At 45.9% G+C, this 24,091-nt stretch overlaps 1 protein-coding gene across 3 annotated transcripts in view; it reads right to left on the bottom strand.

Annotated features, from left to right (window-relative positions):
• Positions 1 to 24,091, bottom strand: part of LOC147120450 (sodium-driven chloride bicarbonate exchanger-like) — a 424,151-nt gene that overhangs the window by 75,991 nt on the left and 324,069 nt on the right. For all 3 annotated transcript variants that reach the window (XM_085986414.1, XM_085986415.1, XM_085986416.1), the window contains 5 exons: positions 20,313 to 20,418; positions 12,232 to 12,393; positions 7,538 to 7,651; positions 6,280 to 6,441; positions 4,072 to 4,323 (listed from right to left, as the gene is read on the bottom strand). In XM_085986414.1, coding sequence (XP_085842540.1) covers positions 4,072 to 4,323; positions 6,280 to 6,441; positions 7,538 to 7,651; positions 12,232 to 12,393; positions 20,313 to 20,418 — 796 coding nt within the window. The remainder of the gene's footprint in view (positions 1 to 4,071; positions 4,324 to 6,279; positions 6,442 to 7,537; positions 7,652 to 12,231; positions 12,394 to 20,312; positions 20,419 to 24,091) is intronic.

Below are 24,091 nucleotides of genomic sequence, written 5' to 3'. Positions count from 1 at the left end.
TGGAGTGGGGCACAAACCCATAACTTCCCGACTCAGAGGTAGGAATACTACCACTGATCCAAGGCAGGTTACTTTCTCAATATTTTATTTGATTAAGCTAAAGAATCTCAAACACCTTGGAATTAGAAATAGGTATTAGAATTCAGCAAATTAGCTGAACTGTTGGATACTTTATGGAGGTATTCAGGATGATTTTACTCTCTCTACTCCCTGGCTAGAAATTTGGGGGGAGTGCACTGGAAGTGCATTCTGCAGGAATCATGAACTCCGTAACCAAACTTCTTCTCCAGCCACTCATTGTGCAACAGCAGAATTAAAGGGGTTGGCGCAGGAGCAGCCTCAGGGTGGAAACTGCTGTTGAAATCCAAATTTTAGTACCACTGTGGAGTCAGGAAAGAGATTGCAGTTGTTGCTATATTTTGCAGGTAGCTAGAATTTATTGTTGTATGCCCAAAGCTTTGATTAGCTCTTTCCTGACAATACCATCCTGTCACCTTAAGACCAAAATGGGTGAAATTGGTATTCGGAGGTTTTGCAAAACGTCAATGGAAAGAAAATCGGGCTGGGTATAAAACAGGCTGCCAATTCATTATCGCCTGTTGTGCCTAAATGATAGTTCAGGAAGCAGTAGCACCAGATTTTTATGAAGGAATCTATCCCTAAATTACACCCAGTGCTTTTAGAGGAAATGTGGCTGGTGTAGAAGCCAAAGAAAGCCAGAGAGAAAGCTCAGCAGTAGCAATTTTGAGGCACGGAATCAGGGAGAAGGATAAGAGCTCATTTTTCCACTATGTTGCCCCCATACGTTGGGTGCTATTTTGGAGCAGGGCAGAGGAAAATCTATGTTATTATATTTATCTCCATTTACAAATGAATGATATTCAAGTCATTTATCTTGGAATCAGCTCTAGGCCCTGAAATTGCACCCCTTTCCTTCCCCAGGCGCAGGACAGGCTGATATATGCTGAAATATGGTGGGCCAGGTCATTAGCATTGTGCTGGGAATCTCGGGCAACATCACAAGAACAACCGTGGGCCTGGCCACGTTTTTACTACTGTTGCAGAACTGCAGTCAACAGGACCTGCAGGTGGCTGATAAAGAAATTTGCCACTTACCTGTTCTGTCTTTTTCACCTTGCTGCCTGGGCCCCTCAGACCCTCCAGTCTGAGTGTGATCCAGGTGCAAGATCCATCACCAGCTTCTTGGAGTGCCACTGGAAATGGGTGTCTCTGGGAGTTGAGGACAAGAAATTGAGGTCAGAGGGCCGGCAATGTCTGTCTCATTAACATTTCAGTGCTAGGCTTGCACCTATTGTAAAATTAGTCGGGTTCTAAAATCTACAGGGCATCCATCATGGTGTAAGCACCTGGATGTGCTGCCAGTGACCTCCAGCACAGATCATGCCAAAGTAAGCGTGGTCAGAGAGAGGTCACCCTATTTACACAATGCAGACAGGCACCTGAGCACTTGTACACAGGGGAGTCATGTCTCAGCAGACTCCCAGTTCTCTGATTTTATGTCAATGCAGAGGAGGTTGCTTTAATAAAATTCATCCAACCCATACTTTACCACTAGGCTATATATCCCCTGCTGCTGATGCATGATATTTCAGGTGTCAACATACTTGTATGACAACTTCAAAATGCTAGTAGCAAAAATAACTGCACCAGAAACAGTAATTGTCCCCCAGCAGAAAAATTGAAGCCCATATTAATTTACAGCATGTGTTGTGCTACCCATCTCAAATTCCAGTAGATGCTTTTACCTTTGGAGGCAAAGAAACTTTCATTGAACAGGGGTTTCAGTAGAGGGGGTAGAAAATTGGACCTTTTTACACCCGTTTTAAGTGCGTCAAATGGGCGCAATGAGCACTAATTTCGGGGACCAAAGTCCCGTGCCCAAAGTCTGCCTGAAAGACATCCAACCCAATACTGGGTCAGGCCATTTATCAGGCTTCTCTTGTGCTCTCCTAAAACTGGCATTAGGCCTCTAACATCTGTAAATAAAAGGGGCTTAATGCCTGTTTATTGCCTGCATTTCAGGCCTGAAAATGGGCCTAAAAGGAATATCCACCCCAATTTCTCTGATGAAAGGTGACACCAGCAGCAAAGAAAATTGGTTCCTACTGCCAGCACTTGCTATTGGATCCGCTTCACTGTTGACAGGTTTTTTAGCTCTCCTTTTTGCCATTGCTGACCTGTTGTTGTATCTCATCCTAATATTGGGGTAGGTCCAAGCCAGATTGTTGGAAGTCAACTTTTATCTTCACATTTGAATTGGATCCTGTATTAGGAGAGTGATGTCCCCGAGCTATTCTCCCGCTTTTACATTTGTATTGGGGAGACAATCTCCAAATTTGCAGACGACACAAAGCTGGGCGGGAGGGTATGCTGTGAGGAGGATGTCGTGAAACTCCAGTACGATTTGGACAGGTTGGGTGATTGGGCAGAAACATGGCAAATGCACTATAATGTGGATAAATGTGAGGTTATCCACTTTGGTGGCAAAAACAAGAAGACAGATTATTATTTGAATGGCAATAGATTGGGAGAAGGGGAAGTGCAAAGAGATCTGGGTGTTCTTGTGCACCAGTCGCTGAAGGTAAGCATGCAGGTGCAGCAGGCGGTTAAGAAGGCAAATGGTATGTTGGCCTTCGTAGCAAGAGGGTTCGAGTACAGGAACAAGGATGTCTTGCTGCAGTTGTCCAGGGCCTTGGTGAGACCACACCTTGAGTATTGTGTGCAGTTTTGGTCTGAGGAAGGATGTTCTTGCCATGGAAGGAGTGCAGCGAAGATTCACCAGGCTGATACCTGGGATGGCAGGAATGACGTATGAGGAGAGATTGTGTCGATTGGGCTTATACTCACTGGAGTTTAGAAGATTGAGAGGGGATCTCATCGAAACCTATAACATTCTGTCAGGCCTGGACAGACTAGATGCAGGAAGGATGTTTCCGATGGCCGGGGAGTCCAGAACCAGGGGTCACAGTCTAAGGATAAGGGGTAAGCCATTTAGAACTGAAATGAGGAGGAATTTCTTCACCCAGAGAGTGATGAACCTGTGGAATTCTCTGCCACAGAGGGCGGTGGAGGCCAGTTCATTAAATATATTCAAGAAGGAGTTGGATATATTTCTTAAGGCTAAAGGGATCAAGGGATATGGGGAGAAGGCAGGGACAGGGTACTGAATTTGGATGATCAGCCATGATCTCATTGAATGGTGGAGCAGGCTCGAAGGGCCGAATGGCCTACTCCTGCTCCTATCTTCTAAAGTCACGTTGGGCTCTTCTTTCCCACAAAGCCCCACAAACGGCAGATGTGCGTGACTGGCTCCCCATGTTTACATTGTAAAATATAAATTCACTTGGCAGCAGAATTATAGTCAAAATAAGACAGAATTATAGGTGAATATTTTCAGTCTTCTCAATGTTCAGTTGGAGAAAATCTTGACTCATCCACAACTTGATGTCAGACAGTCTGACAACATAGCAGTGCTCAAGGAGCCAAGAGTGTTGTTGGAGAAGTATGGCTGGAGGTTGTCTGCAAATATATGGAAACTGATCCCATAGATAATGTCACTGAGGGGTAACATGTAACTGGAGGTGACCACATGGGAGTGGGAGGAGAGGTCATTCCTGGAGATGCTCTGGTTATGTGGAGACAGCTAAAAATGGAATCACACGAAGGCAAGTGGGAAGGAGTGGAAGAGTATGGAGTGGTCAATATAGCAAATGCTGCAGAGAAGTCAAGGAGCTATAACATGCAATGGTTGCAGTCAAAAAAGGCAACATTGACATTGACCAGGTCAGCCTTAGAGCTATAGATAAGGTGCAAAGCAAACTGAAGGAATACTAAATGACAAGCGCATCCTTGCTAATTATTCAATCCCATCATGTTGGATAGATTCTGTATTTGACAGCTTAACATAGAGTATCCTAATAGAAAAATCCATTCAATAAATATAATACACTTCATGCATGTTCATTTAAAATGCCTTTAGTCTAATAGTCAATTGCTGGACATTTTATTTGTGTTGAAATGTCGAGGACAGCTGTTATACATTGACATTACCTGTAGAGCAGAGGTCATGAAGACAGATGACCCCATAAGAACAAAGATCATAAGGCCAGTTACTCGTTGTTCACGGATACCCAAGAATTTTGGCTGTTCACCCGGTGCAGAGCATTCAGATTCCAATTTCAGGCTGTTCACATGGGATATAGAGAGCACAGTGGCAGCCACAAACCAGGGCAATCCCATAATAGAGCAAATTCCAAGCATGGTGGATACAATTATTAAATCCAAATGGTAACCACATCCTTTCTGCGAAACAATTAACATATTACAGAAAGTATCAACTATCTATTTTTTTTAAAAAGACAACCACCTATATGGCAAATTAAACACCTTTGAAAACCATTTATTGGAATTTGTCATTTCAGGATGAAATTAAATATACAGTGTCTCAGACTCTACAACAGTGCAAATAATAATAGCATTTTTTTTAATTGCCTGAGTTGATCAGCTAGTGGATTAAAGGTTTCTTCCTTGAAATTTAAATTCCAACATCAGTTATGCAGCATAACTCTATGAAGTGTTCAATATTACTTCTGATTGGCTGAAATTACTGATCTTAATCACATTTAAGGAAGGAAATTCATAAATTGTAGAAATACAAACTGGTAACAACATATGTTTAAAGACAGAACTCAGATGCATTGACAGAAACAGAGAGCACAAAGAGAAGATAAAGAATTCTTACTGGTCTGCAATAATTTGAGTTGAAGGCTGCTGTGTACTATGACAAGCCAAATAACAGGACTTGTTTCAAGGTGTTGACTGCAAATTTGTAACCAAATTTATTTTAAAATGAAAAGAAATGTTAAGAAAAGTTTTATTTTTATCTTTACATCAATCACATATACATCACACATAAACATGCCAAAGAAAAGACTTGCATTTATATAGCACCTTCACAACCTCAGGATGTCCCAAAGTACTTTTTGAAGTGTAGTCACTATCGTAATGTAGGATAGATAACAGCCAATTTGCGCACAGCAAGCTCCCACAAACAGCAATGTAATAATGACCAGATAATCTATTTTGTTTTGTGATATTGATTGAGGGATAAATATCAGCCAGGACACTGGAGATAACTCCCCTGCTCTTCTTCGAAATAGTGCCATGGGATCTTTTACATTCACCTTAGAGAGCAGATGGGGCCTCGATTTAACGTCTCATCCGAAAGTTGGCACCTTCAACAGTGCAGTACCCCCACAGTACTGCACTGGAGTGTCAGCCTAGATTTTTGTGCTCAAGTCTCTGGAGAGGGGCTTGAACCCACAACCTTTAAAGTAATTGAGCAAGAAAGGAACTCAAGATGTGTCTATACAAAAGAAGGATGTGAAAAGGCTGGATCTAAGAGTCAGTATTGTGCAGAGGGGAAGATTTTACATAGGATAAATCTCAAACATGATTTGAATATTAACAATTGTTCAATAGTGTACTTTTCCTTATAAGATGTAATATTCATCCATTGTTCATCGTAGGAATGGCTCTAAACAGAGATTTGCCAGGAGGAAATCTCTTAAAAATCAATCATTTAAAAAGAATCAACAACAACTTGGAACCCACAACCTTCTGACTCAGAGGCAAGTGTGCTACCAACTAAGCCACAGCTGACAAAGGTTATTCTATAATTGTAGATTACAAAAGTGGATACTGGAGGGGCTATTGCAACCCTCCCCACCTGGTGGAAATTAGGGAGGGTTTGGTATCCCAATAATAAGTGTTCTGAGTAATGGTACTGCATTTGTTTATAAGTGAATGTGCTCGGCACCAATGTATCTGCATTTAAAAACCATTAAACCAAAGTGTTTGGCTGGTAAAAAGGCTTAATGGTGCCAGTTTAAGTAATGAATGGAAGGAATTGCTCAAATAAAGTAATATAACAAACACAGCCTACTTAATCGGGAAATGATCCAAATAAAGTAAAACTGGGGCAAAGTGCTCATGATTTTGCCTGAAGGTTTGGGTAAAATTATACATTTCTTAAGCTTTGTAAAATACAGCAAGTGAAATTCCCCAGAGTGCAGCAGTGTTGGAATAGATTTTTTTTTTTAAACCAATTTGCATATGCCTATTATCACTGTAAAAACCTAGTCTATGTAATCAAGCACATGCCATACAAGAGACAAACACAAACTTAAGTAGATAAAGCATTTAAAAATAATACTCATTAAGATTTGTTATTTATTCAAAGATCACGTGTACACGCACCTTCAATTTGTGTTCCTTCCTATTGATAATAACAGCAGTGATCTGCTGGTCCATGAAGATTAGTATGGTACAAAGTAGGGCTGGAATAAAAGCTGCTATTACAGTCCACCATGGGTTTGGACCCAAAGGATTAATTAACCAACCACGATCATCTCTAGTTGGCTATAACAAAAAAAAATCACATACAATCAAAATATTTACAAAAAAACTGTTATGTTTTGTGGTCTTTTCTTCCCTTCTTTACTCTAAATTTTTTGGCTACATTTTTAGACCTTTCGCTTAACTCTATGACTGTGAGAACAACTTTGCTGGCCTTACATTTAATAATGCACCAAGGGCAACAAGTAGAAAACCTTGATCTGTCAATCATTTTTAAGTGACAGGAATTATTCTTATACCATCACAAAGTTTTTCTGTAGTCCTTGAATGTGATAGAATATCGCATTAGACCTCAATCTAGTCTTAAAATATTAAGCAAATTTATTAAATAAACAATGAACTAGCAAATATGTACAATTACATACATACAATTTACAGCACAGAAACAGGCCATTCGGCCCAACTAGTTTATGCTGCTATTTATGTTCCATGGAGTATTAACAATAACAGATATATATATACTTACAGTAGAAATCTATCTCCTCAAAAGGGAAAATAAGAAGATTTTAAAATGATGAAGGATTTTGATGATGTGAATAGGGAAAGATTATAGGCCTTATTTTAACTTCTGCCAGTGGCAGAAAGTGGGCAGCAACAGATCGACCGTCCTTATACATCTTGTCCAACTTTCCTTTCCATTGACATCAATAAAAAGGAAAATCGGGTGGGTTGTATAATGGGTGACCAATCCACTACAGCCCATTTTCTGCCACTGCCGAAAGTTAAAATCAGCCTTTATTTCTTCTAGTTGTGGAGTCAATAATGAGGGATCGTCAAATTAAAATTGTTACAAGAGGTTATGTGAAATTTTTTATGCAAGACGGTTGTTAGAGCATGGAGCACTTTACCACAGGGAGTAGCTGAGGCAGAAACCATCGCATCTTTTAAGGGAAGAGTAAATAAACATTTGCAGCAGAGTTATGGGAAGAGAACAGGACAGTGGGATTAGCTTTTGATTGATTCAGCAAAGAACCGGCACTGACATGATGGGTCTAATTGCCTCCTTCTGTGCTGTGAATTTCTCTGGTTCCATTTCTTAAAAGCTCATAAAGGAAAATGCCATGTTACAGTAACTTGCAGAGTGAATTATATATGCTACCTTGAAAACACTGGGGACTTGGAGCTTTGGTGATGGGATCCCAAGACCATAATCAATTAAAACCATAGTTGCAATACTAAGAAAGACAGCAAAATCACTGACTGTTGATCGTACCTGTGACAAGAAAAGAAAACTTATTGCTTATACTTTATAAAGGTTCAATCATTTAAGAGAGATAAAAGTGAAACATTAGTTACAATGTATGCATTTTATTATAAATGAAAGTGTTTCATGTCTAGACTAACGCTAAAAATGAATAACAAGTTTTGGGCACCTCACATAGGCATGGGCATGATGCCAACATTGACTGGGGATAAGGACACCGTGCCAACAACAGGCATAAACGGCAGGAGAGGAGCTGGGGAAAAAGTCAAAGGTGCAATTGTTTGTTCAGTTCGGGTGTCTGTAGCCTCTCTTTGAATCTCTTCTAGTCTCATGGGCTACTTTGAACTGGGAATGACAGTGACGACGAAGAGGTCCTACAAAGATAAGCTCAGAATTATTTTTGTAGGGCCACGAGGAGCAGTAATGGTCCTCCAGGCTCCACAGGGAATAATGTGGGCTGCTATTGCCCTGGGCTCCTCCCTCTCCACAATGGTCCCCCCCAAACCTGCATTTTGAGATCAAGAATTAAAATTTCTGCAAAACAAAGTAGAAAGGAGGATCTCAGCAGGCCAGGCAGCATTCGTGGAGAGAGAAACAGAGTTAACGTTTCAGGTCGAAGACCTTTCGTCAGAACTGGAAAAAAGCAGGAAATGGAGCAGATTTAAAAGCAAGTTTAGGGGCTGGGAAATGGGGGAGGGGATGAAAGAACAAAAGGGAAGGTCTGTGATAGGATGGAAGGCAGGAGAAGTAAAGACGCATTAAGAGATATTCAAGGCAAGAGGAGATGGTAATGGGACAGGTTAAGAAACAAAGGATGGCTCTAGATGAAGTGTGAATTGCGCTGGCAGAATGAAAGACCGCTGCCATGTGGGAGGGAAGAAAAAAAAAGCACAAACAAAAAGTGTGCATAAAAAATATAAATATGATAGGCGCCGAGGTTATGATCTGAAATTGTTGAACTCGATGTTGAGTCCAGAGGGCTGTAAAGTGCCTAATCAAAAGATGAGGTGCTGTTCCTCAAGCTTACGCTGAGCTTCCGTGGAACAGTGTAAGAGGCTGAGGATGGTGAGGTCTGAGTGGGAGTGGAGCGGTGAATTAAAGTGACAGGCGACCGGAAGATCGGGGTCACCCTTACGGACTGAATGGAGGTGTTCCGCAAAGCGGTCACCCAATCTGTGTTTGGTCTCCCCAATGTAGAGGAGACCACATCGTGAGCAGTGAATACAGTATACTAAATTGCAAGAAGTACAAGTAAATCGCTAATTCACCTGGAAGGGGTATTTGGGGCCCTGGACAGTGGGAAGGGGGGAGGTATAAGGGCATGTGTTGCATCTCCTGCGCTTGCACGAGAAAGTGCCGGGCGAAGGGGAAGGGGTGCTGGGGGTGGTAGCGGAGTGGACTAGGGTGTCGTGGAGGGAGCGGTCCCTACGGAATGCTGAAAGGGGAGGTGAGGGGAAGATGCATTTGGTGGTGGGATCATACTGGAGGTGGCGGAAATGGCGGAGGATGATCTGTTGAATGTGGAGGCTGGTGGGGTGAAAGGTGAGGACAAGGGGAACTTTATCATGGTTCTGGGAGGGAGGGGCAGGGGTGAGGGCAGAAGTGCGGGAGATAGAACAGACACGGTCGAGGGCCGTGTCAATCACTGTAGAGGGGAATCCTCGGTTGAGGAAAAAGGAAGACATGTCGGAAGCACTGGTATGGAAGGTGACATCGTCAGAGCAGATGCGGCGGAGATGGAGAAACTGGGAGAATGGAATAGGGTCCTTACAGGAGATGGGGTGGGAGGAAATGTAGTCCAGGTAGCTGTGGGAGTCGGTGGGCTTGTAGTGAATGTTGGTCAATAACCTATCCCCAGAGATGGAGACGGAGAAGTCTAGAAAGGGAAGGGAAGAGTCGGAGATGAACCATGTGAAGGTGAGGGAAGGGTGGAAATTGGAAGCAAAGTGAATGAAATTGTCTAGTTCAGGGCGAGAGTAGGAAATGGCACTGATACAGTCATCAATGTACCGGAAAAAGAGGTGAGGGAGGGGACCCGAGTAGGACTGGAACATATCCCACGAAAAGGCAGGCATAGCTAGGACCCATGTGGGTACCCATAGCAACACCTTTGATTTGGAGGAAATGAGTGGAGTCAAAGGAGAAGTTGTTCAATGTGAGAACAAGTTCAGCCAGGCGGAGGAGGGTGGTGGTGGATGGGGACTGGTTGGGCCTCTGTTCAAGGAAGAAGCGGAGCGCCCTCAGGCCATCCTGGTGGGGGATGGAGGTGTAGAGGGATTGTACGTCCATAGTGAAAAGGAGGCAGTTGGGGCCAGGAAACTGGAAACTGTTAAAGTGGCGGAGGGCGTCGGAAGAATCAAGGATGTAGGTGGGAAGAGACTGAACAAGGGGAGAAAAAATAGAGTTGAGATAGGAAGAGATAAGTTCCATGGGGCAAGAACAGGCTGAAATGATGGGTCTACCAGGGCAGTCCTGTTTGTGGATCTTGGGAAGAAGGTAGAAGCGGGCTGTGCGGGGTTGGGGAACTATGAGGTTGGCGGCTGCGGGGGGAAAATCTCCAGAGGAGATGAGGTCAGTGACGGTCTTGGAAACGGTGGTTTGATGTTCGATAGTAGGGTCATGGTCCAGGTGGAGGTAGGAGGAGGTATCAGAGAGTTGGCGTTCAGCTTCCGCTACGTAGAGGTCGGTTTGCCAAACAACAGCAGCACCACCCTTGTCAGCAGGTTTAATGACAATGTCGGGGTTGGATCTGAGAGAATGGAGTGCTGCAAGTTCAGAGGGAGGTAGGTTGGAGTGAGTGAGGGGAGCAGAGAAATGGAGACGGCCGATGTCACGGCAGCAGTTTGCAATGAAAAGATCTGGAGAGGGTAAGAGGCCAGAAGGAGGGGTCCAGGTAGAATGAAAATTCTTAAAGCGGGAGAAAGGGCCAGTCGTGCGGGGGGAAGACTCCTGGCCAAAGAAGTGGGCACGGAGATGAAGGCGGCGGAAAAAGAGCTCAGCATCATGCCGAGCTCGAAATTCATTGATGTGGGGGCGTAAGGGGATGAAGCTCAGGCCTTTGCTGAGGACTGATCGTTTGGGGTCAGAGAGGGGAAGGTCAGAGGGGATAGTGAAAACGCGGCAGGGGGTGAGATTGGGAGAAGGGGGGTCAAAGGAAAGTAAAGGGGAAGAAGGTTCCGGAGGGGCGTTGGTGTTCAAGAGTTGATGAAGCTTGCAATCCTTGACATCAGAAAGGAAGAAAAAAACTTTTTTGTTGAAGAGTCGGATGAGTCAGAGGATGAAATGGAACTGTGGACCCAGACAGCTTTGAGATAGAGTTCGTCGGTGCTGCTGAAGAGAGAGGTCGAGAGTGTTCATGTGGCGCTGCATGGCATTCAGCATGGATCTCAAGATGCAGCGAGAGCAGTAGTTCAAGGAACGATGAATATCTTGGAGATATTTGTAATCCTGGGTGGATCCAAAACACGGAGGGTGGAAGTTTAGTTGGAATCCATGTGGAATAAGTTGGAACCGGAGACAGTTGCTGAGGAACTTCTTTTTTTTTCTTCCCTCCCACATGGCAGCTGTCTTTCATTCTGCCAGCGCAATTCACACTTCATCTAGAGCCATCCTTTGTTCCTTAACCTGTCCCATTACCATCTCCTCTTGCCTTGAATATCTCTCAATGTCTCTTTACGTCTCCTGCCTTCCATCCTATCGCAGACCTTCCCTTTTGTTCTTTCATCCCCTCCCCCATTTCCCAGCCCCTAAACTTGCTTTTAAATCTGCTCCATTTCCTGCTTTTTTCCAGTTCTGACGAAAGGTCTTCGACCTGAAACGTTAACTCTGTTTCTCTCTCCATGGATGCTGCCTGGCCTGCTGAGTTTTTCCAGTGTTTTCTGTTGTTATTTCAGATTTCCAGCATCCGCAGTATTTTGCTATTGTAGAAAGGAGGATCTTTGGATTAAGAGGGGAAAAAAATTGCAAATGTACTTTGTGCCAACTTCAAATGATAAAACTGCATTGTGCCAGAGTAAAGCTTTTATTAAACTGTGTGGAAATGTGAAAACAAACTCATTTTAAAAAAAAGTTTCTAATATCTCGGTTGGAGGTGGAGCACCTCATGCTGGATAGGAATAGTATTTCATCAGTCAGGAAAGACTGACAATCTTTTGTCTAACTCATCTAATTTCCTATGGTTTCAGTCCAAAAAGCAACAGAAAACTTAAAATAAATTTCATACTACTGGTGTCCAGTATTATTTTATCACAAAATTGTACCATTTCTAAGCCTCACTTGATTTCAAATAACTGCTATTCTTCTGATTATGCACTAGATGGCAATGCTTTCTGTACTAATAAACATCAAATTGAAAGGGGCACTGAGTTCATGGAAAAATGTTTAGCAAACCTCTTAGTTGTTTGCAACCATAATGTAATAACATAAGTCACACTGATATACATAATTGTGGATTCTGTACTTGATATCATGGTGGTGAAAATGGCCTGGAAGTCTTCTGCCTCACTAAACAAAAGAGTATTGCCAAGCATTTTTCACAAAGACAGTTTCCCTTCTAAACATAGTCGAGCTGTAATAATAAAACCATATACCTTGGTAGGAAAGTACCGGCTGGTCTTAAATTGCTTGAAGAAGTGCGATAATGTACATGTGGAAAAGAACAGTATAATAGACCAGAACAAAACATCTGGAACATACGGACCATGGTGTCCACAGGCTGTCCCGAAAAACTTCCCGTGAAATTTTATACACTCCTAAAACAAAAAACATGTACAATATAGATGATGTCAGTAGCTCACAGGTTAAAGTGCAACAGAAATTTGTAAACATAATCTTTGAGGTGGTCATATTGACAAATTTAGAGTACCACAATAAGTAGTTATGTCAATAAATGACAGAGCATGAATGAAGTAGTGTAATTCTTCTTGCAATGTATGTTATCAGAAAAAAACTACAATTCATTAATTTAGGATACATTTTGCACCTCCACTTTATGCTACATAGAAACATAGAAACATAGAAGATAGGAGCAGGAGTAGGCCATTCGGCCCTTCGAGCCTGCTCCGCCATTCAATGAGATCATGGCTGATCATCCAAATTCAGTACCCTGTCCCTGCCTTCTCCCCATATCCCTTGATCCCTTTAGCCTTAAGAAATATATCCAACTCTTTTTTGAATATATTTAATGAACTGGCCTCCACCGCCCTCTGTGGCAGAGAATTCCACAGGTTCACCACTCTCTGGGTGAAGAAATTCCTCCTCATTTCAGTCCTAAATGGCTTACCCCTTATCCTTAGACTATGACCCCTGGTTCTGGACTCCCCGGCCATCATAAACATCCTTCCTGCATCTAGTCTGTCCAGGCCTGACAGAATTTTATAAGTTTCGATGAGATCCCCTCTCAATCTTCTAAACTCCAGTGAGTATAAGTCCAATCGACACAATCTCTCCTCATACGTCATTCCTGCCATCCCAGGTATCAGCCTGGTGAATCTTCGCTGCACTCCTTCCATGGCAAGAACGTCCTTCCTCAGGTAAGGCGACCAAAACTGCACACAGTACTCAAGGTGCGGTCTCACCAAGGCCCTGTACAACTGTAGCAAGACATCCTTGTTCCTGTACTCGAACCCTCTTGCTACGAAGGCCAACATACCATTTGCCTTCTTAACCGCCTGCTGCACCTGCATGCTTACCTTCAGCGACTGGTGCACAAGAACACCCAGGTCTCTTTGCACTTCCCCTTCTCCCAATCTATTGCCATTCAAATAATAATCTGCCTTCCTGTTTTTGCCACCAAAGTGGATAACCTCACATTTATCCACATTATAGTGCATTTGCCATGTTTCTGCCCAATCACCCAATCTGTCCAAATCGTACTGGAGTTTCACTAGTACACCAGTTAGGGTGAATTTATTTCTAGCTCTGAACCTGCATCTTTCACAAGTTTTGCTCCTGACTCGCCTCATGTCCTTTCGAGCTTATCTTGTCCACAAGACCCACCTCCTACTCTCTTGACCCCATTCCCACAAAACTACTGACCATCCAACTTTCCCCATGCAAGCTGGCATTGTAAATGGTTCCCTCTCCTCAGGTACAGGGGTCCTTTGACAAATGTTAGGACCCTAATTAACATATGCAAGGGGCCAAACACCTGGTTAGGCGGCAACTCAAAACACCGAATAAATGGGCCTGATGAATTTAGCAGTGAGCCGAATACTTGCAGGGAATTCCACTGCTAAATTAGTCAGCATTGCACCTGTTTTACACTGAAAAACAGGCACAATGCATACCAATTGCTACCCCTATGTTTCTTGTTGTTGCTTCCATCTTCTGCCTTCTCATTACACATTGTAGGAATCGACAGATCCCTAACTGAAGTACTGAGGTCGAGTCAGTCCGATAATAAAACGAAGTTTAATGTAAACTAGAGAACAAACAATGGCATGCAGGAGAAACAATCAACAGGTCTTTTCTTAATGCTGGCTTCACGAGCTCTGAACTGGGAACCTCCCAGTCTGACGTCATGACGTCATCACGTTTCCCGCCGTTCGGGACGTCACGTGACCAACGTGATGACGTCATCGCGCCGGTTCTGGGACCTACCCAGAACTGGCTATTTACATACAGTAAACAAACCTAGGTGCTGTAGCATTCTGTTAAAGGCAGTTATACAGTTATACAGGAGTCCCTTGGTGGCTTTGCCACATGCGCCCCCCCAGAAGTGTCTTTAACCTCAAAAGTCAATCGCAGAGGAGGTCGGACGTGCCTGTTCGAACGACTCCGATATTCCCGGAGAGGAATGGGTTGGGTAGACGATGAGCTGGTCTGCGGAACAGTCTGGTCAGGCGTGGCAGCCACGGGCGGCCGCCCACGACGTGGTGGCTGCGCTGCCTCGACCGGTTGCTCGAGGTCCAGGTGTGCGGCCTTGAGGTGGTCCATGGAAATGTGGTCACGCTTGCCCCCGACGTCCACTAAAAAACTCTTGGCGCCCGCCTGCAGTACCTGGAAAGGGCCTGTATATGGGGGCGTGAGAGGACTACGGTGGGCGTCATGCCTGACAAAAACGAATTTAGCCCGCATAAGCTCCGGCGGAATGCATGACGCGGGCAACCCGTGATGTGATGTCGGAATGGGCCGAAAAGATTGAGCTGCGTCCCGGTGAGCCTGCAGTTGTTCGGCCGCCGACCAAGGACGCGTTGGTGACGGAAGAAACTCGCCGGGCACCCGGAGCGGTTGGCCATAAACCAGTTCGGCAGCCGATGTCTGCAGGTCCTCTTTAGGCGCTGTGCATAACCTGAGCATCACCCAAGGCAGCTTGTCCATCCATGCGGTCCCCTGGAGGCTGGCCCGCAGCGACGCCTTCAAGGACCGATGAAAACGCTCACATAATCCATTGGCCTGCGGATGGTAAGCCGTGGTCCGATGGAGCTTGGTGCCCAAACCCAAGGCGATGGCGTTCCACAAAGCAGACGAGAACTGCGGCCCGCGATCTGATGAAATATCAGACGGAACGCCGAAACGTGCAACCCAGGATGAGAGAAAAGCCCGGGCGACATCCGCGGAGGTGGTGGACGTCAAAGGGATGGCCTCCGGCCACCTGGTGGTACGGTCGACTATAGTCAAAAGATGTGTGAAACCTTGTGACGGCGGTAGTGGGCCAACGAGGCCGACATGGACGTGATCGAAACGCCGCTCCGGTACTTCGAAAACAGCGACGGGAGCTTTGACGTGTCGCTGTACCTTAGCCCGCTGGCACACGACGCAGGTGTTGGCCCAGTCACGGACATCTTTTTGCATTCCTCTCCAGACGAACCTGGACGCCAGTAATTTTTGTGAAGCCCTCACGCCAGGGTGTGCAAGCCCGTGAATGGCATCGAAAACTTTCTTACGCCAGGACAACGGAACGATCGGGCAGGGGTCCCCCAAGGAGACGTCGCAGAGCAGGGAGGTGCCAGCTGAGTGGAAAAGCACATCCGCTGGCTGAAGGCAGGAGGAGTTGGTGCGGAAAGCTTGCATTTCCGGATCGGCCGCTTGGTCAGCAGCCATGAGTGAATAATCGAGTCCCAGCTGGACAGCCTGGACAGTCTCATGCGAGAGGCAATCGGCGACCACGTTGTCCTTGCCGGCCACGTGCCGGATGTCGGTGGTGAACTCGGAAATAAAGGTGAGCTGTCGTTGCTGTCGAGCTGACCACGGCTCAGCCGTCTTGGCCATGGCAAACGTCAGGGGCTTGTGATCCACAAACGCGGTGAATTGGCATCCCTCCAACAGAAAACGAAAATGGCGGATGGCCAGAAACAACGCCAACAACTCCCTGTCGAACGTGCTGTAGCTGCGTTCGTTACGACGCAATTGGCGACTAAAAAGCGCCAGCGGTTACCATGTCCCGTCGACCCATTGCTCCTGCACAGCGTCTACGGTGTAGTCCGAAGCGTCAGCCGTAAGCGGGATGGTGGCGCCAGGCAGCGGGTGCGCCAACATCGTTGTGTTTGCGAGAGCATCTTTCGTGTCCACAAAAGCGCAATCCATCTCTGGTGTCCAGACCACAGGTTCTTTCCCCGGTTTCCCTCTGAGTGCCTCGTAGAGTGGCCGCATAAGCTGCGCGGCCCGGGGAACAAACCGATGGTAATACCGAGGAACTCCTGGAGCGCTTTAACGGATTGCGGGCGTGGAAAAGCAGCAATCGCCTCCACCTTCGACCGAAGTGGCACTGCTCCCTCCGCAGTGATGCGGTGGCCCAAAAAGTCGATCTGTCGCAGCCCGAATTGGCATTTGGCCGGGTTAATTATGAAGCCATGCTGATGGAGGCGGCGAAAAAGGAGGCGCAGGTGGCTGAGATGTTCCTCTTTCGAAGTACTGGCGGTCAGGATGTCATCGAGATACACAAACAGGAACTTAACGTCCCGCAGCATTGAATCCATAAGGCGCTGGAACACCTGCGCCGCATTCTTGAGCCCGAACGGCATTCGGATGAATTCAAACAGTCCGAACGGGGTAATGACCGCCGTCTTCTGGATGTCCTGGGAGTGGACGGGCACTTGATGGTACCCCCGGACGAGGTCGATTTTGGAAAAAAACGAATTGCCCACCAAGTGTGTGGAGAAATCTTGGATGTACGGTATCGGGTACCGGTCGGGCGTCGTGACCTCATTGAGGCGCCGATAATCACCGCAGGGCCGCCAACCAGCGCCGGGCTTAGGGACGATATGAAGTGGCAAAGACCAGGGACTATCCGACCGGCGAACAATCCCCAGCCGCTCCATGGCAGCGAACTCCGCCTTCGCGGCCTCGAGTTTACTGGGTTCCAGCCGCCGAGCCCGGGCATAGACCGGAGGGCCGGTCGTCGTGATGTGGTGCTCCACACCATGTTTAGCGGCCGTTGCCGAGAAGATGGGCCGAGTTAGATCCGGAAATTCCCCGAGAAGGCGGGCGAAGTCGTCGGGCGCCGGCGCGGTGCAGGAAACCGTGTGAGTCGTGCCGAAACCCCGAAAGCACGGGATGGAGGCAAACGTGGCGGTGTGAATCAGACGGCGATTTCGTAAATCAACCAATAGGTCACTGAAAGAGAAGAAGTCAGCGCCGAGGATTGCCTGTTCGATTTGGGCGGTGATAAACTCCCATAGGAAACGTTGCCCGCCAAAACACACCTGGATCCGCCGCGTCCCGAACGTACGAATAGCACTGCTGTTGGCGGCCCGGAGTGGAGAACCGCGCCTCCCGGCCCTGACGTCGAGGAGCGAAGCGGGAAGGATGCTGCACTGGGCGCCCGTGTCACACAAAAACCGCCGACCCGAAATGGAGTCGGTGATATAAAGTAACTTCCCGGAATCTCCAACCACCATCGTAGTTGCGAAACCGACCTCGGGGTCGTCCTTCCGCTCACGCAGTCGGTGCTGTTGCTTTCTCGTTGCATTAGGCACGAAACTACAGGGAGGACGGCAGCATCTGGCTTTTGGGCCGAAACGGGCGTGATAGTAACAGAGACCGGATGGTGGAGGCGCCAAGGCGGGGTTCTTCGGGGCGTGACGCTTCGAGGTGGCGCAGTTCTGCTGCATCACCGCATAAATGGTGTTGGCTTCGGCCGCGAGCACTACACCGTCCGTAGCCTCCGACCTGGCGAGGGCTGTTTGCACCTGCTCGGGGAGCTGGCTCAGGAACAGTTGCCGAAACAGAAAACACTGCAGCTCAGAACCGAGGAGCGTGAGCATCTGGCTCATCAGTTCAGACGGCTTGGCGTCGCCTAACCCAGGCAGTGTGAATAAACGTCGCACACGCTCCACTTTCGTGAGGCCGAAAACCTGCATTAGTCGCGCCTTAAGCGTATCATACTTGTTATCTACGGGCGGGGTCTCCAACAGACTGATGATCCTCGAAGCCGTCGAGCTGTCCAGTGCGGAGACCACGTAAAGATAACGGGTCTGATCCAGCACGATGTTCCGAAGCTGGAACTGAGCCTCCGCTTGGACGAACCAGGAGGCCGCCTGTTGTTGCCAAAATTGAGGGAGCTTCAAGGTCGCTGCGTTAACATCCATCGTTTTGTTCTGCGCGTCCTCCGCGAATATCGTCCACGAAGCTTCGGGGTCACCAATGTAGGAATCGACAGATCCCTAACTGAAGTACTGAGGTCGAGTCAGTCCGATAATAAAATGAAGTTTAATGTAAACTAGAGAACAAACAATGGCATGCAGGAGAAACAATCAACAGGTCTTTTCTTAATGCTGGCTTCACGAGCTCTGAACTGGGAACCTCCCAGTCTGACGTCATGACGTCATCACGTTTCCCGCCGTTCGGGACGTCACGTGACCAACGTGATGACGTCATCGCGCCGGTTCTGGGACCTACCCAGAACTGGCTATTTACGTACAGTAAACAAACCTAGGTGCTGTAGCACGCTGTTAAAGGCAGTTATACAGGAGTCCCTTGGTGGCTTTGCCACAACATGATCCATGACATTTCTAAAGCTTGGCTACCCTTCAGAAACATTTCTATTGGTTTTATTATGTAGAAGAAGGACTTGCCAACACAGCAGCAATGTGGGTAGTCAGGTGAGGGGTTATCTCAGCAGAACAGGTGGCAGTGCAAAAGCCATCTTCAACAACAACAACAACAATAACTTTCATTTATGTAGCATCTTTATTGCAGAAAAACATCCCAGGTGCTTCATAGAAGTGAAAGAAAAAATGGATGCCAAGTCAAAGGAGGAAATATTTGGAGAGCTGGTCAAAATCTTGGTCAAAGAGGTGGGTTTTAAGGAGAGTATTAAAGGAGGCAAGGGAGGTGGAGAGGCAGAGAGGTTTCGGGAGGGAATTCCAGAGTGTGAAAGTTCATTGCAGAGACAGATTCACAGAATCATTCGCTTACAAAACCACATCAGAATCTTAGAGCAAATTTGGGAACAAAGCATAGTAGCAGCATGGCAGTGACCTTAACAAGATGCCAGAAGTTAGCAAGTGTGTAGTACCGTAACTAGTCATGTTAAAATAGGCAGGAAAGCATCGCATTATTACCACAAATTCTATATAATGTGACCTGATTTCAAAACACAAAAAAAAACACAATAGCCAAAAGAAATCTCAGTGGCCACACTGTAACTACCACAGAGAAGTTGTTTCCTATTACAAGTCACACTAGAGTACAAATCATTCCCTTGTATTTGCAGTGTGAGAAGCTGGCAAGAGCAGGTTACTTACACACTAAAATTTACATAATTTTATGCCATTAAACTAATTACCCTGAATGCTTTATATTAGAATTTTCACATTGACAGAACATTTTACATTTTTACGTTTTAATATACACAGTTTTCCTGTGTTAAAAATAATGGCCCAGATTTTGCTTTTGGTATGGCGGCGTACTACCTCCTTTGAAGTCCATCGCAAGTTCGGGATTTCCGCATGCGTTTGCGCATGCACGAAATCGGACCTTGCGGTCTGTCAAGGTACACGTTGACAGGCCATCTACGCGGGCCATGAAAAAGCAATTGCTGGTGCAGAGTTGGGCTATTCGCCCACCAACTGGCCAGAAATTGCATGCGGAAATGTTACGGTTGATGCAAACAGATGCAGGGCCTGTTTGCATCAGCGTAAGGGGATTTTTCAGGCATGATTGAAACATTTTCATATCGTAAATTATGCACATACACTGAATCAAATGAGTTTCTGCAAATATTGGCCCGGATTAGAGTTTAAATGATGTCCAAAATTATCAAAAAATTCCATTTTTAGTGAGGTTGGTGGAATAAAGCTACTTGCGAATTAAATTTCAATTCTGTAAATTGTAGTTAGATCAAATTTCAAGATTCCATTACATCTCATTACAGGATTCCCTTCGGAAATGATTAAAATGGAATTCTGCTTTGTGATTGGTGGACCAGGCCCATGTGATCCTAGGTACACTTCCGCACCGCCTGCATCTCTGGGATCCATGGGCCATTACTCTGCCCTCCTCCTCGCATCCTCAGACCGCAAGTTTTTGCAGCCTCGCTGCCAGTAGGTAGATGCGTAATTCTTTCGCGGGTCGGAGGCGTACTCCGGAGCTACACCTCTAACCGCAATTTTTGGTCCAATATATTTAGCAGAAACACAGTCATCCAAAGCTTCATCTGCCTTCTGTCTTCACAGAATGTTCTCATACACCATTACATTTGACATAGGTAGCTTCAATTCAAACTTACAGACAGAGTCATATTTCCCCATGGAATTTCTTTTGCTGTGATATTGTGGTCATTCCAGTACTGCAAAGTTTTATTGCTAGGGTTTTGTGGTTCTAGACAAATGCATCTGTAATAAATGTATATATTTAGCAACAGCCAAATTAGATTAATTTTATAATTCACATAAATGTTACAAAACCAACATGATTATCTTCATTTTTACTAGAGACGTAGTCAGTAACTGACCCAACCTAAAAGTCAAGACTGCCTTTCTAGCATTTTATGACTATTAATACATATTAAGGTTTCACCAAAGATTAATGCTGCAATGCCCTATATCAATATTTCAATAATAACATCAGTTAAATGTACTCACCAATTTCTGTATATAATGATGCTTTGATTCAATTTTTTTACTAATTCAGCACTTTGTCATTTCTATTTTGTTGACAAACGCTGTCCTTTCAATCACTTCGACACAAATCATGTTCAGTTAATTAAGGGTCAATGAGAGGTTTTGCTAAATAAGGTGTAGTTCTGATGAAAGGTCATCGACCTGAAACGTTAACTCTGTTTCTCTCTCTACAGATGCTGCCTGACCTGCTGAGTATTTCCAGCATTTTCTGTTTTTATTCCTGAGTGACCTGTCAGTCTCCTACTTTTAAGTGTACTTCAATAAATGTGTCCTTTCTTTACCCAAGTGATACTGGCTAACTATGCACCCAACAGCAGTGGCTCATGAAAGCAGCAATATCTACAGCTCAGCTAAGCAGAGAAAGGAGACCAACCAGCTGCAGCAAAATCCAAGATGGAGAAACTAGCTCTAAATTTGATTCATATTACAGTAACAGGTAACACTCCTGATTCAAAGAAATCCCATGGACAAAATGAGTCAGTGTGATAAGTAATAAAGGCAAAAGTAACAGATTAGAAGCAAATACAAAGGCATTGCCAAGTTGTACAGCTCATTTATATGCTAGTGAATTGTGCATGGAGTGTTAGGATACGGGTGTATGTCCATAATATCCCACACATACATTTGGGGGTCAATTTTAACTCAGGTGCGGGGAATTGTCGGGTTCCCCGAATTTAGTGTTTCCCACACGAATCTAAATGGGTCTGTGAGATTGATGCAATTTTAACTAAATTGGACAATTGATTTCCAACGTGTGGGAACCCTTGGCAATTGAGTATTTCCAGTCAGAAAGTCGCATAATATGACGTCATTATTGCTGCTGCATTGAGGGTCTGCAACAAGCCTTGCTTCTTCTGCAGGCTGCCAACCTTTTGGCATTTGCTGATACACTGAGCTGGAAGCAGAATGGCAAGAGAAAGACCGAGGTCTGCACCCCTTTTTGATGACGTTGCCCTGCAGGCTTTAGTGGAGGGAGCAAGAGCTCACAAGGAGGTGCTCTTCCCTTCATCAGGGAGGAAGATGCCTCCCCAGCAGACAAAGGCTGCGTGGCTGCAAGTGGCAGAGGAGGTCAACTCCTTATCGGCTACCCGCAGAACCTGGATACAGTGCAGGAAGAGATTTTATGACCTTCAGCACACTGGAAAAGTGAGTATGAAGTTCCCATCACTCTCAACCTGATCTCCACTGCCTCTCCTCACCAGCACTCAGCTTTAGCAATCTCTTCCTCCACATCCCACTTGACACTGACATCCAGGCACCCTTACCCATTCCCTCTCTCTCTATGCTCACATTCACCTAACTATTCGACTATGCAGCCCTCACACTCCCTATCACTCTGATGCTATGAAAACAACTGACAGCACACAGGGAGGGCCCTTGGTCTTGCCACCTCACTCCATCTTTGTCTCCTTCTAAGCATCTATGCTATGGATTCTCTACACTCGCTCCTTCATTCTCACTCAAACTCCACTTGTCTCCCTCATTGCAGGAAAAGAGAGCTCACAATAAAAGAGAACGAGCGAGGACAGGAGGAGGGCCACCATCAGTAGCCCACCTCATCCCCTGGGAGGAGGCGGTCCTGGAGATCGTAGGACTGGAGGATGAGGCGCAAGTGGGGGACGGACAGACGGGCGCATCACAGCAAGCTGGTGACAGAATAGTTTTCCATCTCTCTCATTGACATTGCATGAGCCGCTGATAATGATTCTGAAGCTGTAACAAATGGACCTATGATCATCTGCAATATGCAATGTGCATGTAACCTTGACCTCACATCTCTAACTCTTTCCTTTACTCCCCCACAGGACCATCGAAAGCCCCCATCCCCACTGTCCAGGAGGAAGAGCCTGGGTTAAAATGGCTAGGTGTTGGGAACCAGGCAGGGGGGGGGCCCGACCCCCAGTTTTTGCGATTTTAACCCCCCACACGCCTCAAAGCCCGCCTCACGGCTGAGTTAAAATCGACCCCTTGATCTCCAACACATTACAGGGCATACTGAGGATAGGCAAAGCTCTTCCTCAGAAGTGGGCAAAACAGATGAGTGAACACCTGCCACTTTCAAACGTTAGCTGGCTTCCAGAGTAACATTACTAAGAAGCAGACAGTAGGTTGCTTGTCAACTCTCTTGATAATGCATGATGTAAACCAAATAGTGGAGAATACGATTTCTTTAAAAACAGCAAAATACTCAAGCTGGAAGAGTAATGCTAATGGAAACATTGTTCAGTGTCATCCAATCTCAAGCCACTTCTGGCTCTGGATTAGTGATGCTGTTAACTTGTGAGCTAATCCCAGACGTACATTTCCATCACTTTCACCAGCTGCTGCGTTCCAAGAGACTTCACAAATAGAATGTTCAATAAGTGGAAAACCCAAGAGGAGGATGGAATGTTCAGCTATTAAAGGTAGGAATTCCAACCAACTACCCACTCCTTCATAGGAAACATCTGAGCCCAATATCATGGCTAATTCCCTGCCAGTCATGACACCTGCTCTTGCTCAAGCTTCCACATATAACTACCTATGTGCTGCAAATAAAGGCCTTCCCAATTTTGGGAGATAATGGGGTGGATTTTCCTGAATCTGCCCTAGGAGGATCAGAGCGTGATTTCTTGCTCTGATCCTGCCAAGACCCTAGCCGTATTTTCCTTTGAGTCTCATTTACTCTGCAGGGCAGGCTCCCGGCTGCATTACCGGCACTAAGAGAGAGCCTGCCAATGTCAGCAGAGGAAGATGCAGCAAGAGAAAAGGAAGCTGAATTTAAAGGGCCGAAGAGCCCCGAAGATATGATAACAAATTTAATGTCAGGCCTCAGTCTAAGCCAAAGCTTAACTCAGATAAGGTTTTGAGGCCAGAGGAGAGGGAGCGGTGTCCTCTACTGGACCCTCTCCTTCCAAATAGGGCAAGATCGGGCCTTCCATTTCTGCCCCAGGGACAACTGTTATACCTCTACTGCAAGTCCCTGGAGTTGGCAAGGTCAGCGGCAGAAGTCAGGGAAATGGGACAACATGCTAAGGCCACCTCTGCCTGCTGGCATTTACATGTGGCAGGAGGGTGACTGGGTGGCTGGCAGTCTTCCTGGCCAGGTCAGGGGAGGAAAATAGAGTTTAGAGCATATGCACCACCTGATTTTTCCACCTATTCTTCTGCTATATTGTTCCATTTTAGAGCAGAATCTGGGACCACAAGAAGAAGGGAACTGGCCATTTTATTAGGCTGTCTTTTCTCCTGGCCTTAGCAAATAAGCTGATACTATGGATACTCAACTGTGTTAAGCACACAGGCTTGATTCTCTGTGCGTCAGTTCCCCAGCCTCCCAAGGGATTCTCTGCTGCCAAGTGTGATTACTGCTCTATTCTACATGGCTGCACAAAAGTACATGTGG

The sequence above is a fragment of the Somniosus microcephalus genome, chromosome 4 (genome assembly GCF_052327205.1).
Source record: "Somniosus microcephalus isolate GS21.2 chromosome 4, FLI_Smic_1.0, whole genome shotgun sequence".
Classification (NCBI taxonomy): Eukaryota; Metazoa; Chordata; class Chondrichthyes; order Squaliformes; family Somniosidae; genus Somniosus; species Somniosus microcephalus.
The sequence above is the reverse complement of the archived record's forward strand: the minus strand, read 5'-3'. Positions and strand labels throughout refer to the sequence as shown.